General features: G+C 37.8%; 1 protein-coding gene across 2 annotated transcripts; it reads left to right on the top strand.

Annotated features, from left to right (window-relative positions):
• Positions 1–969: 969 nt before the first annotated feature.
• On the top strand, positions 970–20,302 carry LOC123874505 (serine/threonine-protein kinase RIO2). 2 transcript variants are annotated; one of them, XM_045919903.1, is made up of 9 exons: positions 970–1,126; positions 1,217–1,358; positions 1,748–1,916; positions 17,182–17,391; positions 17,599–17,790; positions 18,083–18,254; positions 18,983–19,099; positions 19,811–19,900; positions 19,934–20,302. In XM_045919903.1, exons 1-9 carry the CDS (start codon positions 1,061–1,063, stop codon positions 20,276–20,278), a joined length of 1,503 nt encoding a protein of 500 aa, XP_045775859.1. In that variant the 5' UTR covers positions 970–1,060; the 3' UTR covers positions 20,279–20,302. The 2 variants fall into 2 exon arrangements, with proteins under 2 accessions (XP_045775859.1, XP_045775858.1); XM_045919902.1 differs by having other exon boundaries at positions 19,811–20,302.
• The last annotated feature ends 507 nt before the right edge of the window (positions 20,303–20,809 follow it).

Genomic DNA, 20,809 nt, shown 5'->3' with positions numbered 1-20,809 from the left:
CTTAAAGCTAGCCTTATCTAATTACTATACAAATCATGCCCGCGTGGAATGGTGCCAAGAATACTGGCTGCATTTCCGCGTTGGACAGCCAGGCTGATCCGTTGCGCAAAAAAAAGTAAAAAATAACTTTTGTTTAGCTACACTTGTAATGTGCCTGCCTTGAAGTCGGTTTTATTTTTCTTTTGAAAATTTTTTATTTCACAATTTTTAGTGGCCCCCACTGTACTATAATATGCAATGCCCAGTTAAAACCCTACTGTTAACTAAGCTATTACACTGATCGCGAGCAATTTGCTGTTATCCATTCAGGAATTCTGTTCTGCATCTCCGAAGATATTCATCAGATCTTCACCAAATTTATATGGGACCACCTGCACAGTATGCCCTTTCAAACAAAAAAAAAGTAAAGTAAGTAAGTAAAGTCTTTGAGTAATCGGGGAACATACATAAAAAAAAAAGATTCCGACGAATTGAGAACCTCCTCCTTTTTTGGAAGTCGGTTAAAAAGAGGAACATTATTTCATTCGTTAAGTAGTCCTTACACATTCCGATTTTACTCAAAATAATAACAGTTCTCAGAACAGAATAAGATATTTAGTCTGTAGGTATGACGTATCATTTTGACACTCATGACATTTCAATTTCAACATATAATCAATAATGTGGACTTTGTCTGTGGTGGCGTTTGTTGGCGCGCGTGTTGTGACTTTTTGGAGTGTTTTTTTGTTAGAAGTGGCCGGTTTTTGTGTCCCGCTGGTGTTTATTGGTGGTGGAACTGACCGAGGAACTGACTGAGAAGCGCTCTAAAGGGGCGCCGCGTGTATGTCGGTGGGCGCCAGCACAGACGAAGTCCATACTTATACATATAGTCCTAACTTGTAAATAACTACACACTTGACATTGGCTAATCAGTGTAAAGCCAGACGAGAGAAAAAAAAAAAAAACAATAATGTCAACGCCGTTGTCAAAGTCACATTCACGTTAACCACAGACCACTTTACCACGTTTGTATTTATTTTGATTTTGAATTTTATTTATTAAAACTTTTATAAGAATTAAGATGGGTAAGCTAGACGTAGCAATGCTGCGCTATTTAACACCTGAAGATTTCCGTGTATTAACTGCCGTAAGTATTCATTTGTATAACCTCTATTTTGAATTCACTTTCGAATGATATTTCATTGGATGTTCATTGGTTTGATTGTGTCGTTTTCAGGTTGAAATGGGTATGAAGAACCATGAGCTTGTCCCGGGGTCGTTAGTAGCCTCTATAGCTAATCTGCGGCACGGAGGTGTGCATAAACTGATGAAAGAATTGTGCAAACATAGACTGCTCACTTACGAAAGAGGGAAACAATGTAAGCACTTCTTTACTTTGTTTTGTGATTTCATATTTGTTAAGAACTAGCTTGTGCCCGCGACTTCGTCCGCGTGGACGACATAAATTTCAAACCCTTATTTTACCGCCTTGCAGTCGAATTTTCAAAACAAGACTTCTTTCAAGACACAAACATGCAGGCAAAGAGAGTTGAAGCTAGTAACCTTTATCATTGCATAAATTAGACCTACTTGCCAAACATGATTCTAGGTCAATGGGAAGTACCCTATAGGTCTTAACAGACAAGACTGACAGACAGACACTCAAGTAATCCTATAAGGGTTCCTTTTTTTCTCTAGATATAGGGAACTATAAAAAAATTATTTCTATATAATATATTGTGTGAGTTAATATTTGTTTTGTTTACAGATGATGGCTACCGCCTCACGAATGCAGGCTATGACTATCTGGCACTCAAAGCACTGACTAACCGGAAGGTTATTGCTTCTTTCGGCAATCAGATTGGAGTGGGCAAGGAGTCCAACATATACACTGTTGCTGATGAAGATAAGAATCCTCTATGTTTGAAACTGCACAGGTAAGAACACTGGCATTGTATAGTGTGTTTTTCCTTAGACTGCTTAAAAGATGAGCTGTGCAGAGATATATGTAAGCGACGTTATGTGCCCAGCACTTCAAAATCTTCTTGGGGCTAGGTTTTTCACTTGTGTTATCATTTTATTCTCAGTTTGTTCTTTCCATGTTACTATCTGTCGGATCTTTTGCCTATATATGGATAGGTAGTTATATTAAGTTGTACTAACTTGTATTTACTTTGGTAAATGACAAGTCCGGCGCCTGCGCAAGACAGTGGCGCCACCAATCTACAACTCACTTGCCTTGCGGGTGCGAGCGAAGTAGGACATCGTATTTTGTGTTCCTATCAAATCCCAAGGATCCACATGGAACGTTTCCTAAAGGATTAAACAAGTCAAAGGAGTCTCTGCCTACATCTCGAGTGTGTGTGTGCTTACCAATCAAGTGCGCCGTGCGTGACTAGAAGGGACGAAGCATATGCTAAAGAAGATATCAGGTTAGTGCAATACTTTCCTATCTATTTGGGCAAGAGATTTCGTCATATTTCCTAACAATTATACAGTCCACTAAGTAATAATTATAACAACCAGTGCAACATTCAAATTGCGTGCAAAAACCACACAATTTTTTGGTCCATTCGAGCCGAGTTTCGCCATAATTTATGGCATATTCCATCAGATTTATACAATTCTGGTGCCATCTATAGGTTTCTTACAATTTGGATACCTTTAGAACGATGTGGTGCCTTTAATCTAAAAACTATCGCTGTCTAAAAATAGCTTACGTACAATAACCTGTGAATAGGTAACAGTGACCATGCGGCAGTTATTGCGTAAAATATTTAAATGTGCTAGTTATTTAGAAAATATCTAATTGTAATAACGTTTATTACATATTTCTTGACGTTCAAGTATATATATTTTAGATATTTTACATCCTTTTACGTATAATTCATAGAAAATAATATTTTGTTCATTTCATTTTATTGAAGGTTGTAGGTAGATTGAAAATCATGCCTCCAAAGGAAGATACTAAATCAGACGTACCTATTGCGTTGACTGTTTTAATAAAACGAAAAGAACGATGTTTTGAACAAATACAAACCATTTTTGATTTGTCCAAAAAGGTTAGCGATGATGAAACTAGGGATTTATTTTTACTGCGGGTTAAAGAAATTGACACTTTAAGGTCAACATTTGAGAAAATAATTTATAATATTTTTGAAAAGGAACTTGAAATTGACCAGACATCATCATTCCATAGCCAGGATTTAAAAAACTTTGAAGATTTATATTATAGAACGAAGTTAGTTGCAGCCAAATATGAACCTAATTACCCTAGTAATAAGGAACTAACTCCTTCAACTGACCAAAGGCCACGTCTTCCCAAGTTGGAGTTATTTACTTTTGACGGTCAAATCGAAAACTTTACGACTTTTTATGAGACATTCTGTTCTTTGGTTCATAATCAAACGAGTGTTACGAAAATAGATAAATTTCACTATCTAATATCATGTACGACAGGTCCTGCATTAAATATCGTCAAAAGCGTTCCGATTTCTGCGGACAATTACGATGTAGTGTGGCAAAGCTTACTGGATAAATACCAGGATAAAAGAATGTTAGTCGGCAGATATTTAGACAAAATGTTAAATTTTACGCCTTTAACGAAAGAGACATCTGTACACTTAAACACTTTTATCGAAAATTTTGAACACTCGTACAAGGCTATTCAAGCTCTAAAAATTGATAATTTAGAAAGCTATATACTGTGTCATATTGCACTAAGGGCCCTAGACCCACAAAGTCGAAAGTCGTTTGAACAACATACCGATCAAAGTACCATTCCTGGTTTCACAGAGTTGATGTCGTTTATCCATAACCATATCAAAGTGTTAGATCATTCTGCGTCATATTTGTTGGCGCTAACTCAGATCGCGCCAACAGATACCTACATTTTGTGATCTCAGGATTTTAATTTTATTATTATTAATAGTAGTGAAATGAAACATAACTTACTCATAATTAATGCTGTATTTCTTATACTTTACCACTGGTCTTTACAATTTGCCACTTTAACACCTTAACACTTGACAATATTCCACTTCACACTTTCTCGATTGGAGTACAAAAATACACTGACTGAGCGGGCTGGCCCGACTCTCGAAGAAAACTCCAACTACTTCCGGACAATAATAATTGCCTTTGTCAATATACGTCTTGTCATGAAACGTATATTGACAAAGGTATAATAACATATTTAATAAGGTGTATTGACGTGGCTACACTTGTTTCATTACACAAAAGTTATATAAAAATAGTAATTTGGTCAGTGTTGCTGATAATAAACAGTATTTTAGCCAGTGTTGCTAACAGTCGGCCATCCAAATTGGGTCGTCGACCTCGAGCGACAAGCAACAAAACATGGCAGATTTACGTTATTGTATCACTAATAATTTCTAACTTTCTATAAATATAATTAATAATTTAAATAAACAAATTCTATTTTAAGTATTTACGTAATCATGGACCATGGTTGTCCTTGAAATAAATATTGGACCAGGTTGTCCAATGTTAAATGCTAAGACCAACGTTGTTCGTATGCCACCAGGCCTCTAATAATTTCAAATTAACAAATTTTATTTTAACTATAAACATTGTCACAGACCATGGTGGTCCTTAAAATAAATATTGGACCAGGGTTGTCCCAGCATATTTTATTCTAGGACCAGGGCTGTCCCTTAAAGGGTGATTCAGAAATATTTTCGTTTCTGTTTTGTCTGTAGTCTGTCATACGCAGGTAACAGAGGGTGAGGAAAGGTCTACAGGTTTTTTCTTTTTACAAGGATCAGGATTTAAATATATATATCTTTACTGGGCGTCTCAATAAAATATTTTAATTTAATGTTGGTAAAAATAATGTTCTAAGTGCAAATTCAATTGGGTCCACAAGAGGGGACTGGGAACACAATGCCGGTCAAAAAACCGGGTTGCATAAGAACTTCAAGAACGGGGAAAACCGTCTACTATATGTCCATCTGTCTCAGCTAATATAAGACTATAATGCGTTTGGTCCCAAAAACTCTAAATTTGAATAAATCACAGTTCTGCCGATTATTAAAGGCATTACACTTGCGTTCTTATAAAGCTGTTGCCGTACAGGAAATAAATCCCAATAACCCTGTCAACTGACTCGAATTCTACAGTAAGAGCGTAATCGAGACGACGTTAATTGGCCACCGAGGAGTCCAGGTTTAATCCTCACTGACTTTTTCTTATGAAGCTATCTAGAAAGATATCTACGATCCGTTACTGCAAAGTTAATTTTGATGATTGAAATTTAGCTCCAGATTAAGCGAATTTAAAGTTAGTGATTGCCATTTAAAAATGGTTGTTTTCCATTGATAAAAATCTAGTTCCTACTCTTTCATTTGGTGTTACATTTATTAAATTTAACAAAACTTTAATGTTATTGTCATTTATTTCCAACACGAAAATATTTTTGAATGACCCTTTTATTTTCATTTAGGACCAGGGTTGTCCATTAACTTTGAACTATATGTATTCATTTAGGACCAGGGTTGTCCATCAACCTATAATCATATCCATTAGTTACTTAGCATTTTATATTATTGTGAACTATCTTTTGTGTGCAATTACTATCCGATTCGAATGAAACGATTACGTTTTAATTGTCAATTCATCAACTGTTGTGATATTTATTTCAATTAGATGTTTAGCCAATTACGGGTCCCTTTCTGAGGATTCACTGGAAGACATTAAGCAGTGTTCATGTGGTCTATTGAAAATAGCTTCCTACTACTACTGCCCTGCGACATATGCAATCTATCATATATCCTAAATAACAATATGAGACTGTTCCGTTGAGGACTGTCCTACCATGACTGGTATACGATTGTAATGTGCAACACTTTGAACAGTCCTACTTTTGCTTCGTCAACTTTATTACAAACGCAGTGCTTTTACAACACACCAGCGTATAACCTGGCGTATGGTACTATGCTAGAAGAAATGTGCCTTACGCATTGGTTTAGTAGTCTACGACAATCTTCGCATCATTAACTTTCTAATGACACTGATTTCAGGCTCATTGGTTGGATGGTTTCAAAGTCTGTAACGGGCATATATAGTAACACTTTTTTTCTTGTGTTTTATATTATTGGGATAAGGATGTACAAACAACAAAAGTTTGCAAGGCATACCAACACGCATTCACGTGTGAATGTGTGATATTACCAACGATATATATCAGCTCAGTCAGCTCAGCCGTGGCTCGCGCTGACTATTGGACCTCGCGCGTTTGTATGTTTTTTGTTGCGATGGTACTTTAAGAATTAAAGTATAAATCTACCCACTAGTGTAATATTATAATATTATGTATTAGAAGTTTGAAATTGAAATAACATATCTTAATTGTCTACTAACATATCTATTCTATAATAATTGTGCGCTCTAAAATGTAATTTTGAACTCTGTAACATAGCCTGTAAGTTTCATTTAAGTGGAAATTCCTTTATGAAACTAATAAAAGTCTTAAACCAGAAACCAGATATAACTGTAAATTCCTTAACACGCACATATAGGTGAAACTTATACGTAAAAGTATTATATACTCATCTCACGCATTCAGCATAAGAAGTGAGCTGCCCTCAACCAATAATATTAACCTATTATAAGCGTCACTCAGAAAAGCAGGTATTATCTAAATACTGTTGAATTATCGAAATGTCCTCCCAAAACCTACGTAAACACAGGTTCAATGCGAAGAGTTTATTCAAGAGTTTTAATTTAAAAATTTAATGGCAAAATTAATAATTTAATTAGAGGGTGATTGCTATCACAACATTTGATTATCCAGTTCACAATACAAATACCGAAAATATGCGATATCGCTCCGAATCTCAGATGGAGACTAAACCAAAACCTTCAAAACACCCATGTTTATGAAAGTTCAATATTGTTGGCCTCCTAGTAATAGATTGTATGAGATCGAATAAGCCAAATATCGATTTTATCTAACTACCTTCATCAGATAAATTTATAATTTTATATTATTTTGACAATTCAAAATCATTACAAAAAACTATTTAACTACCATTATATCGCACCTACTTAAGACGCAATTCCGTGAAATTACGACATAATTTTGTATCCCGTGATTTTGTGTCTCTTCTACGTAAACAAGTCTCACAACTATGAAAAATCTAACGATGTTGCAAGTATATTTGTTTTGTTTGGACAAAACCTACCTATTAGTGAGGTCACACTACACTTAATGATATTGGTAAGTATCATACGAGAAGTATACCCAAATTTTTAAAATATAGATTGAAAATTAAAGAGATTCTATATTATATTATTCTATATAATTTATTACTATTAGAAACTACTTATTTATTTCAATTGTAACAGAATATGTTATGGAAGAGCGGGGTCGCCCGCCATAAGTACTAGTTTAATACCAGTTACTTACTGGGACGGTTCCAATTTCTATGTTATATTTAAAATATATTTAAACTTGTTTTTTACTGAAATAAATATTTTTGTATTTTGTATTATATGTATTTATTTAATTAACCTTAATTATATTATGAAGGAAGATTAGTTATGTTTTGCCATAAAGTAAACTTTTATATTTGTCTGCAAGGGTGAACGGTGCAACTGTATAACGGTTATACAATGGTTCCACTTTAGTGACTGTCCAGCCAGAAATATTTCACAATTATTATTAATGAGATTAGAGATCCTCATATCTCATACTAACAGAGAGAGGGGCTCCCCAGAAAAGTGATATAGTATAGTTTGTATATATGTAGATATGTGTATTAAAATGTACACAGTCTAACGTCACCCAATCTTGAATTAAATTATCTGTGTAATTTCTGTATTGTTCTAGTTCTAGCCTGTAAGGCGAGAGCACTGTTACCTATAACACGGGTTTATTTATTTATTTTATTTTTATTTATTTATTTAATTAAAGACTTAATTAAAAATAACATTTTACACTAATTGTTGTAGACCAAAGCACTAGATAATTAAAACTGAGACTGGTGTTTGAAGATTTGCAAATAGATCGTAGTCTGTGCTAGGGCTGACAAAAAAAAGATCAATTTATTTTAAGATTAAAAAAAATAAAAACTAGAGTTATAAAAAGGTTAAGCCTACATTTACATTATTTAATTTTTTTTTTAATTCTAGTTATAGATAGTGCACCAGTGTTAAATAATGCTTAGTTTGGTCATCAGAAGCTCAAACTAATTTTTAGGTGTAACATTAGAAACAATAGAGATTTTATTTATTTAATTCATTAATTCATTCATTTAATCATGTTAATTCATAACACCAATGGCTCATTTAGTTAATATTGTTAATAAAATGTAAAGCTCATCCATTTCAATAAAACTCATATGTATTGCAAAACTGCATAAGCAATTATTTATAAATATTATCGAAGAGTACGGACACCCCTTTTTTTTATCTTCTTACTTTTAGTTTATAATAAGTTTAATATGTATAAGAATTGATTTTGTTTTTAGGTCTTTAGACCTATGTAATTATTCAAATAATAAAAAGTACAAAAGAAAGAAATATGTCTATAACTGTAACTGTTCGATTAACTTGTAACATATGGCACTTTTATTAGCTTTACTGAAAAGAACAGGGATCTCAATTCCATTACGGAAGCTAACTCCCTTTCTATTAATTTGTTAACAGCTGTTCTATTGGTTTTTTTTTTTGAGACATTTTATCGATGCTGATATTAGCATTTTTGTTTTTTAAACTACAAATAACAAAACATCAAAGACAATGTACAAGAGAGATTTGAACTCATAACCTCTAATCGTGGGCCTACCTGTTACACCACAATTGCAAAGCGTGTTAGCCCGAATGACGATACCTTAAATCCATAGAGTGATTAATATTATCCTCATTGCTCTAATTATTAAGAATTCTTTCTAACTTAACCAACGCAACGTGATGCGCATTGACTAAACTGGTTTTGCTTACATAATATGTGGGCGTCCTTAGTAGTTGTAACTTCAATGTTTACGTGTGCTATATGTATGCTTTTGTGTGTGTTACGCGACACTGGACGGGTACAAATATAACTATTTTACTGTGTGTACCACAGTATTCTCAAATCTTTGTCAGTATATTAGTTACTACGGATTTTATTTAAATCGTAATATCTAATTATGCAACATTCGCTGCCAAAATCAATGAAGGCCTTGAACGAAATTTGATTTATTCTGACAGCCTTATGATGTTAATATAAAAAAAAAACGATAAGTGATTATTAATTATTGAAACTATCATAACCGTTATTTTTTTCTTTGACTGACCGGGTATAATACGATAGTGATTTTGTATGTATGCACTTTTCTTTATACTTAAGTTCTTTTAAGATTGATTAACGATATGACCGCTCCTATAACGTTTATTTATAAGTCATATTTTATTTTCATTTATTTACTTCTTGTTCCTTACTAATTGTCAGTCATACTTTATGATTATTTACTAATTGTTATTCATACTTTATGATTTTCATAAATGTTAACACTTAATAGAATTGAAATAATACTTGTAACATATTATAATCACTCACACAAAGTTCGTGACACATTTGTTTTTTTTTTTTTTTTTTTTTTTTTTAAATTGGACTAAGGCTCTGTCAAGCCCCTCGAGCCGTCTGTTTGTGACCCTCGAGCTTATAGTTACAACTACGAGAGCTCTTCAGGCCCTGTTTGGATTGCATATTTATAGTTTTAACTGAGGACTGCGCTTTTAATGGTTTACTTCGGTTTGTGTCATAATCCATATGACAAATATTTATTAAAGCAATTTTACCCTAGTAGAATGTCTCCAGCGAATCCCCAAATTGGGAAAGGTTAGCTATCATCGGTTATCATGGCATCCGATCGTAATTTTCGTCAGAAAGAAACGCAGTTAACAATTTAGCTTGCCATTCTCACCCACTAGATGAGTATTTGAGCGTATCCTAGATTTCAAGGCATCTAAAAGTTTCGTAAAAATATTTGAAAATACTCATTTTTGCGATCGCCGGCTGCACGGGCACCGTCTGGCACGGCTGCCCAACTGCCGGCTGCGTGAGTGCCGGCTGGCGCGGCCGCCCGAGCAGTGGCTGCGTGAGCGCCAGCCAGCGTGGCCACCCGAGCGCTGGCTGTGTGGGCGCCGGCTGTCGCTGCTGCGCGAGCACCGGCTGCATGGGCGCCGGCTGGCACGGCTTGCCCGAGCGTCGACTGCGTGAGCGCCGGCCGGCAGCGGCTGCGAGCGCCGGCTGTGTTGGCGCCGGCTGCAAGGGCGCCGGCTGGTGCGGCTGCCCGAGCGCCGGCCGCGTGAGCGCCGGCTGCGTGAGCGCCGGCTGCGTGAGCGCCGGCTGCGTGAGCGCCGGCTGGCGCGGCTGCAAGCACCACCTGTGTGGGCGCCGGCTGCACGGGCGCTGACTGGAGCGCCTGCCCGAGCGCCAGCTGCGTGAGCGCCGGCTGCGTGAGCGCCGGCTGGCGCGGCTGCAAGCACCGCCTGTGTGGGCGTCGGCTGCACGGGCGCCGGCTGGCGCGCCTGCCTGAGCGTCGACTGCGTGAGCACCGGCTGGCGCGGCTATGAGCGCCGGCTGCGAGCACCGGCTGTGTGGGCACCGGCTGCCCGAGCGCCAGCTTCGTGAGCGCCGGCTGGCGCGGCTGCCCGAGCAACGGCTGCGTGAGCGCCGGCTGGCGTGGCCACCGAGATCCTGGAGCGTTTCGCCTCCTTCCGCGATGCCGCACCATCTCGGTGGACTGAGACGTAGACACCATCTTGTTCGGGAGGGTTCGCTGTAAGCCATACCAGATACGGGAGGCAGTAAAAGTTCGAAAAAATATGAGGTTCTATGCATGTGGAACATATTAGTTTTATTCAATTATGAATTATAAATACAGATATTGATATTTTTCTGATCATTACGCGACTATATTCTCCTTGACTATCACCGTGAGGACGTACGAGTAAGTCACTCAGAGAAACTAATGAGAATTAATTTTAATGTTTATGCAATACCCACAAGAAGTCGATTATATCAAGGATTTGCCTTGAAGAAAAACTTGAAACAAAAACGAATAGCATGCGGTATTTTATTTGTCACGTGACTAGCATCAATTTCAATTTCACAAAATATGGGTATTTTAAAAATAAATGACAAGTTTACGGTTCTTATTTGTTGGTAACTAGTATCACAAAATGAAATAATCACAAAATGTGTGTTTCATTTTATTTTATTTTGATAAAAAGAAATTTTAAAGTTTAAATGTTGTATATCTTAGTGGATTTTGCGTTAATTCTACCCACTTCTGAAATGTTGGCGCTAACTCAGATCGCGCCAACAGATACCTACATTTTGTGATCTCAGGATTTTAATTTTATTATTATTAATAGTAGTGAAATGAAACATAACTTACTCATAATTAATGCTGTATTTCTTATACTTTACCACTGGTCTTTACAATTTGCCACTTTAACACCTTAACACTTGACAATATTCCACTTCACACTTTCTCGATTGGAGTACAAAAATACACTGACTGAGCGGGCTGGCCCGACTCTCGAAGAAAACTCCAACTACTTCCGGACAATAATAATTGCCTTTGTCAATATACGTCTTGTCATGAAACGTATATTGACAAAGGTATAATAACATATTTAATAAGGTGTATTGACGTGGCTACACTTGTTTCATTACACAAAAGTTATATAAAAATAGTAATTTGGTCAGTGTTGCTGATAATAAACAGTATTTTAGCCAGTGTTGCTAACATATTCATGTTCTAATAATACTACAAATCAAAATCAGAATAAAAAACAATTTAATAACAAAGACAAAAAATCTAAAGCTGAGCAAAGTTCAATTAAAAATTTCTCTTATACTAGTTCTAATTCAAGGGGCGTTATCTGTGTTCACTGTGGGCAAAATCACATGATCTACCGCTGCAGCCAATTTCGTCAATTGACCAGCGCTGAACGAGTCAGCCGTGCTGCTAATTTAAAGTTATGTAAATCTTGCCTAAAAAATCACGGAGAGAGTGAGTGCAAGAGTACGTTCTTGTGTGCCGTGTGTACTAAGCCTCATCATTTTTTACTGCACATTGATAACGGAATTGAACTTGGTACTCCGTCAGTTTCGAACGCGAGCGCCGCGACTGCCGTGCCGCCGCGGTCCGCCTCGATCTGTGACACAGCGCAAGTGAATCATCACGCGACTTCTATGCGTAGCCACACCGCAGTTGTACTCGGCACCGCAATTGTACGCGTAAAGGATAAATACAATTCTTACCAACCCTGTCGGGTGCTAATTGACTCAGGCGCTCAATCGAACTTTATTTCATTAGCATGTTTGCAGCGTTTAGGTTTGTCTCAGCGAAAATGTTCTTTTAATATTTTCGGTCTTGCAGGTGAAAGTGTAAAAAATCACGGCATGACGTCATTTAATGTAAGGCCGCGTCACAATGACACGCCAAGTTTTGATATTGACGCTGTAGTATTAACTAAACTGACTTCAGATTTGCCTACTGTTAAAATCCCGCAAAATATAGTCAAAAAATACAATAATTTATTCTTAGCTGATCCCCAGTTTTACAAATCATCACCAATCGATATAATTTTAGCTGGTGACATTTTTCCTCACGTTTATGATGGAACAAAGGTCATTTTTGATCGCAATATTCCCACCGCTCTCAACAGCGTGTTTGGATACGTTATCTCGGGAAGTTTGACGATTCAACGCTCTAGTAATAATGTTGTAACGTTTACAACATCACTTGTGTCGTACACTAGTGAAGACGATCGTCTCAATGACACTCTCAAGACGTTCTGGGAGGTGGAGTCTGCGCCGTGCGAGACCCCAATGAGTCCGTCTGAAGCGATCGCTGAAAAAATATATATAGAGAAACATTATCGTGACGAAACTGGCCGCTATGTTTCTCCGATTTTAATCAACCCTGACCACGAACCACTAGGAGATTCGTATAACATAGCCTTAAGACGTCTCTGTCAGATAGAACGTAGATTAGAACGTTCACCCGAGTTGCGAACCGCATACGTAGATTTCATGCGAGAATATGAATCATTAGGGCATATGGAATTATATAAGGGTACGGAACCCTCCAAATATATTATTCCTCATCACTGCGTCTTGCGTCCTTCTAGCAGTTCTACTCCCCTGAGGGTCGTCTACAACGGGTCCAGCCCTACGACTAGTGGTGTAAGCCTAAATGACATTCTCTTGACAGGTCGTAAATTACATACTGACATATCAAAGATAGTTTTAAATTTTAGGCTATATGACATTTGTTTTACAGCTGACGTATCTAAAATGTATCGCGCGGTTCTTATTGACCCTTCGGAGCGAAATTATCAGCATATTCTTTGGCGTGAAGCTCCGTCGGAGCCAGTCCGTATATTTGAACTAAAAACAAATACCTACGGTCTCCGTAGTGCGCCGTACGTTGCCGTGCGCACACTGCATCAACTCGCGCTAGACAACCCACAAAGTCGCGCGTCTGCTATACTTACGCAGGGATTTTATGTAGAAGATTTGTTATGGTCGTGCCAAACAATTACCGAAGCCTGTATTTTACAAGACGAACTTATGTCACTCCTTAAAAGTGGGGGTTTTGATTTAAAAAAATGGGCCAGTAACTGTCCGGAATTTCTTCTGAGACTCAATGCAGAAAATATTTCAAAGATTAATTTTGAAGACGATACGTTATCGAATTCATTAAAAGTTTTAGGATTGACTTGGTTACCCTCTGCTGACTGCTTCTCATTTAATTATAATTTAACTGACTTTAAATCTACGAAGCGCTCGGTACTGACATTGCTCGCGAGTATATTTGACCCGATCGGATTTATCTCACCTTGCACTTTTCTTGCAAAATGCGTCATGCAAGACTTGTGGAAATTGGGCCTCGGTTGGGACGATTCACTACCTGCTGAGATTTATGAAAAATGGAATAAATTTATTTGTGAGTTGTCAACCCTAGCGAACTTGAGAATCGAGCGGCACTTATTAATACCTAACTTTTCGGACGTGCAAGTGATAGGCTTTTGTGATGCGTCATCGCGCGGCTATGCAGTTTGCGTCTATTTACGCAGTATAGACGAGGGCGGAAGGGTTAAGGTTCGATTGCTGACAAGCAAATCTAAAGTTGCCCCTTTAAAACCAATTTTATCAATTCCTAGACTTGAATTAATGGCGGCCGTGCTGCTAGCAAAGGTTTTACGATTCGTAATCAAAAACCTAACTGATTTTAATTTTTCCATAGTCGCCTTTAGCGACTCCAGTGTCGTTTTGTCATGGTTACAAACGCCGCCATATCAATTAAAGACTTTTGTATCAAATAGGGTCAGTGAGATTATCGATGTAATTCCACCAAATCGTTGGTATCACGTATACAGCGAGAATAATGCTGCTGATTTATGTTCGCGTGGTACATTACCCAGTCAATTTCTCGCCGTCGAGAAAACTTGGTTCCACGGGCCGGAGTGGTTATTACAGGACCCTAGTGACTGGCCTTCCAGTACTTTTTTCGTAAAAAATGTAAACAATATTCCCGAGTTAAAATCAAATGTAGATACATTCGCATTAACTTCAAGTGAAGGTACCATTTTAACAAACGACCTTGAAGAAACTTTCAACAAATTTTCTTCTTTTAATAGATTGCAACGCGTTTTGGCTTGGTGTCATCGATTCATAATTAATTCAAGAAATCGTTTGGATAAAATTTCGGGTCCATTGAATTCCTGTGAATTAAAACAAAGCCGTGACACTATCGTGCGTGTAATTCAGTCGAACCATTTTGGTTCTGAGATTGAAATTTTAAATAAAAAGGGATACGTAGCTTCACTACGTAAACTTTCCCCCTTTGTTGACTCCCATGGTTTCCTCAGGGTGGGGGGTAGAATCTCACAATCTGATCTACCCTATGATTCGAAGCACCCCTTGTTGCTTCCTAAAAAATGTCACACTGTTCTTTTATTAATTGAGTATTTTCACAAGGTGTATTTACACTCGGGTCCTCGTACATTACAAGGAATATTATGCAAATTCTTTTGGATTATAAATGCTCGTAGCATTATCCGCTCTGTGCTTTCAAAATGCGCTAATTGTTTCAAATTTAATCCAAATATCGTTCAACCCGCGATGGGTACGTTACCCGCTTCTAGGTTAAAACCCGGGAAAGTATTTGATAACGTCGGTTGCGATATTGGTGGTCCTTTCTTTGTTAAAGAAAGTCAACGCCGCAATGCTAAGAGTTGTAAGGCCTATTTGTGCCTCTTTGTTTGTTTTGCCACCAAAGCCGTGCATTTGGAGGTATTAACAGATTTATCATGCGACTGCTTCCTTGCTGCAGTAGATCGTCTCGTCAGTCGCAGAGGGCTCTGCAGGTGTCTTTTTTCTGACTGTGGCCGAAATCTAATTGCAGCAGCCAAGCATTTAAAGGAAGTTGGCAATTTCTTTCGTGATAAGGCCAATTGCAATACCATCTTGGACGGTCTTGCTTCCCGTAGCATTGATTGGCGAACAAATGCACCCAGTTCCCCTGCCATGGGCGGACTTTGGGAGGCTGGTATAAAGTCAGCTAAACATCATTTGTACCGAACAATTGGCACTCGCATCCTCACCTTCGAGGAGCTGAACACCATATTTTGTAAAATAGAAGCTATGATGAATTCACGTCCGTTGTGCTCATTATCCAATAATCCGAACGAGTTTGACGTGCTTACTGCAGGACATTTTTTAATTGGACAAAGTCTATTAGCTGTCCCGGAATACGATGTTGAGGACGTTCCTCTGAGCAGACTGTCTCGGTGGCAAGCAATCCAAAAGATTACTCAATCTTTTTGGAAGCGTTGGTCAGATGACTACGTTCATACACTCCAACAAAGAGAGAAATGGTTCACATCGAAACCTAACGTTAACGTTGGAGACCTGGTTCTTCTCAAATCAGATCTTGCTAAACCTTTACAATGGCCCTTAGGCAGAATAGTGGAAGTTCATCCAGGTGTCGATAACATTGTTCGCGTGGTCACTGTTCGCACAAAAAATGGGCTTTATAAAAGGCCTGTAAATAAAATTTGTCCTTTACCTTATGCTAATTAATTAGTGAATCCGTGATTCGCTCATAGTTTTTAGATTAGTTTAATATTTCTTAATTAGTTAGTAGGTAGGTCCACTATATTTACATGTACAGCTACAGTACATGTCTCACATAACAATTCATAGTTTCGAAACCTATGGAGAATTTTCTCTACTTCTCATACCTTACACTCATAAGGGAAATCATCATACTGATTTCGGTGGGGGGTATGTCGGATCTTTTGCCTATATATGGATAGGTAGTTATATTAAGTTGTACTAACTTGTATTTACTTTGGTAAATGACAAGTCCGGCGCCTGCGCAAGACAGTGGCGCCACCAATCTACAACTCACTTGCCTTGCGGGTGCGAGCGAAGTAGGACATCGTATTTTGTGTTCCTATCAAATCCCAAGGATCCACATGGAACGTTTCCTAAAGGATTAAACAAGTCAAAGGAGTCTCTGCCTACATCTCGAGTGTGTGTGTGCTTACCAATCAAGTGCGCCGTGCGTGACTAGAAGGGACGAAGCATATGCTAAAGAAGATATCAGGTTAGTGCAATACTTTCCTATCTATTTGGGCAAGAGATTTCGTCATATTTCCTAACAATTATACAGTCCACTAAGTAATAATTATAAAACCAGTGCAACATTCAAATTGCGTGCAAAAACCACACACTATCAATGATTGAACTTGCAGTCAAAAGCGAATTTTCTGGGATAAAAGCTTTTTGCTGAGTGAAGTGAAGGAAATCTTAGAGTTCATAATGTTTTCAAAAGTGTGTGAAGTTTGCCAATCTGCCCTTAGCCAGTGTGGTCAACTTTGGTTAAAAAACTGTCTCAGTCTGAAAGATGTGGGCTGGAGATGGAATTAAATGATGGTGAATGTATGTGGTATAGAATTGCTCACTTGGTGGATGGCTTTTCTTGCATGTTTGTTCATGCAGCATGTGTTGTGAAAGGCTGTGCATATTAAGCTTTTGGTTCCTTGAATGTATGTTGGCTGCTTCATATGTGTTGTTGGGGGTTTTGAAATAAAAACGAAACTGCTGTATTTTGCTTTACTTTTCGTAACTATACAATATTTTTTCAAGGATGACATAAATATTGACTACAGGTTGGGTCGAACGTGTTTCCGTAATATCAAGGACAAGCGCGACTACCATGCACATCGCAACCGCGCCTCCTGGCTATACCTGTCACGTATATCCGCCACCAAGGAGTTTGCGTACATGAAGGCGTTGTATGAGCGGGAATTCCCAGTGCCAAAGCCTATAGACTTCAACAGACATTGTGTGGTTATGGAACTGGTGTCTGGTGGACCATTGTGAGTACTATATAGTTCTACTATATATTGGACTGAAATGTCCGTTCTAATTAAATAAATAAATAAATAGTATTAGTTTTTAAAACTTTTTTTCAAGTAAAGTTGAGTATTAGCAATTCATTAAGTCAAGTGCCTTTCTCCTGTAAGAATTGATTTTTGTTGGTTACCTAGTACCTTAGAAGGATATTAACCAGCAATGTCTCGCAGGACCCACGTGTCAGCCGTGGAAGACGTGGAGGGTCTGTATGACGAGCTGATGGGTTTGGTGGTGCGGCTCGGCAACTGCGGCGTCATCCATGGCGACTTCAACGAGTTTAACATCATGATGGACGCGGACGGACATCCCGTCATCATCGACTTCCCTCAGATGGTGTCCACCAAGCATCCCAATGCTGAACTGTGAGTGCTTATTTCTATTATTATTATTCGTCTGTTGGGAGGCTTCGGCCGTGACTAGTTACCACCCTACCGGCAAAAGCCGTGCCACCAAGCGTTTTGGCGTTCCGGTACTATGCCATGTAGAAACCAAAGGGGTATGGGTTTAATTACGCTGTGTTCACTTGAAGGGAACTTGAGCTTCAAAAATAAAGTAGCATCAGAAAGTTTACTTCCATCTTAGACTTACTAGTTTAGTAGTAATTTTTCAACAGGGCAGTCATGTTTTTAATTATTAATTAATACTAATTTGCAGGTATTTTGATCGTGATGTAAAATGCGTGCGCGAGTTTTTCAAAAAGCGGTTTGGTTACGAGAGCACACTGTACCCACGGTTCAGTGACCTCGAGAGGGACGACCGTTTGGATGAAGAAGTAGCTTGCTCCGGATACCAACGGACAAAGGGCATTGAAGATGAGTTGATGCAGGTATGAACCGTTGTGATTTGAAACTCAACTAAACAAAAAACGGATACTAAAAAGATACAAACATTTAGATCGATAGATTTGGCTTGCGCGAGAATGAGATAAAATCACTTCGCGTGTTATGAATGTATTGTTGCTTGCTATGTGTGTTTTGTTGGTTTATTAGTTTGTTGGTTATTTAGTATACCCTTTAATCATGCAGCAATGGAACAATGGAAAATCAAAGAGTTCCCATGGGTTTTTTGAAAATCTAAATCCACGCGTATGAAGTCGCGGGTATCAGCTAGTACATTATAAAGTTTGTTCTTTGAGAGTTATTTGAATTATGTGCGTTTTAAGCAATTAAAAAATCACTTGCTTTAACGGTGAAAGAAAACATCATGAGGAAACGCATGCCTGAGAGTCCTCCACAATGTTCTCAAAGATATGTGAAGTGTGCCATTCTGTATCCAACACATCTAGTTTCTCCTTTCACCAAAGGTTGCCTGGTGGAGATTGCTGTGAGCAATAAGGCCGCCTTTGCATACAATTGGTTTTTAGTTGTTTTGTTTTGTCTTATTTCATGTGAAATAAAGATTTCCATCTATATATTTATCTATCTGTATTTGGCCAGTGTGGTGGATTGATCTAAAGTCTAAAACCTTCTCATTCTGAGAAGCAATCTGTGCTTAGTAGTGGATAGATTTGATTTATATATAGATTGTAGGGTTGAGATGATGATCGTTTTCTAGGAAATGGGTATATGTTTGGAAGTAAGCGACGATGAAGCAAGCGGCGACGAGGACAGAGATATTGAAGACGGTAAAACTAAATGCTCTGAAGACGAAATAGCCACGCTCAGACAACAGGTTAGTTTAGTTCTGATAATAATGTTATCTACTTCATTCTAGCGTGTTCCTTCGTAATATTGTCTGTTTCAATTAAATTCTCAAAATATATAATAAGTATATAGGTATATAGCTACGAGTAGTGTCAGCCTACTAGTTTTTAAGGTTCCGTATCCGAAAAGTGCCAACGAGACCATGTCGCTAAGCCTCTGCTGTTCGTCCGTCTGTTTGTCTGTCAGCAGGCCGTATCTCGTTAAGCATAATAGGTAGAGTTAAAATTTTCACTGAGTGTGTATTTCTATTGCCTAAATAACACTTTTTATTTTGTTGTTATAGCGGCACAGTGAAAATTTCAGCTTTCTGCCTGTTCACGAGATACAGCCCGCTGACAGGCCTACAGATGGTCAGACGGACAGACAGTGGAATCTTAATAATAGGGTCCCCTATTCCTTCAGGTACGGAACCCTAAAAAACAAGATGACGAATTTTAAAATGGCCGCCATGATTTTTTTTAAGTACATATATCTTGTAAGATGGTACGGAAACCTTCGTGCGCGAGATCGACTAGCACTTGACTGGTTTTTATAAATTTTAAATAATTTTTCAGTTTAGTTTATACCTCTATAGTTTAACAAATATAGACGTAAAATCTATGGTGCCAGTAAACTAAATAAAAATAACTACTCTCCAGTTTACTCTCTCACTTTTTTTACAACTTTTTTTAATTTGTAGGTTGCCAAATCCATACATCACGACGAAACCCAACTAACAACACAAAACATAACCAACGATATTACCAATCTATCTATAGACGACAAAATTGACACTGAGGAAATACCTACACTAATACCCGCAGACAGTACACAGAACAATACAGAAGATACCCAGAACAACCCAGAAGACACAACAAATAGCACAGAAGGAATAGAAGAACTAGACAAAAATTCCCAGAAGTACAGACTAGCCATGATAGAGAAAGCGTTATCTGACGTAAGATCGATGAGGTCTTACACATCCGCGAGTACGATCGCGCCAGAAGTAGTGAAGCAGCAGGTCAAGAAGAATCTAGAAGTAAGAGAAAAGAAGATGGCGCGGAAGCACGCTATCGCGAAAGGGGAGGCGAGTGCAGTTACGCGGCAGAGGAGAGATAACAGAGAGACTATTAGAGAGAGTCATGGATTATGGGGGTGGGATGAGTGATATTAATAAAATATTATTAAACAAATTTTTGTTCTTTTATTTCATTTAGGACAAACTTTAAAACATAATTTGCCGCTCGCTGCGCTTGACCTAATTTGTATTTGTATTTTGTATTTCGTATTTATTTATTCTTCGTTTCAGACTTATAAAAGCACTTACGAAAGTCACAATACACTGAAAAAATAAGTCTACCAAATATGTAGGATCTAAATAATATCAAAATAACAATAGTAACAATAGTAAACTAATATTACGGGTACACAAGTAGGTACATAATTTTTAGCTTAGCTCGTTGAATAGCTTGTGCAGGGCTACATTTTCCATGCGTTTTTATCATCTATAAAATCATTAATCTTATAATAACTTTTTTTAATTAAAATTTCTTTTATTTTACTTTTGAATTGTCTGTCAGAAAGATCGGTTATATCCTTTGGAATCATGTTGTAGAAGCGTATCGAACTGCCCATAAATGATTTAGTCGTTTTAGATAACCTGTATTTGTGTCCACTTAACTTATGTTTATTTCGTGTA

Source organism: Maniola jurtina, chromosome 18 (genome assembly GCF_905333055.1).
Source record: "Maniola jurtina chromosome 18, ilManJurt1.1, whole genome shotgun sequence".
NCBI classification, from domain to species: domain Eukaryota; kingdom Metazoa; phylum Arthropoda; class Insecta; order Lepidoptera; family Nymphalidae; genus Maniola; species Maniola jurtina.
Note: the sequence above shows the minus strand (reverse complement) of the source record. Positions and strands in the feature narration are given on the sequence as shown.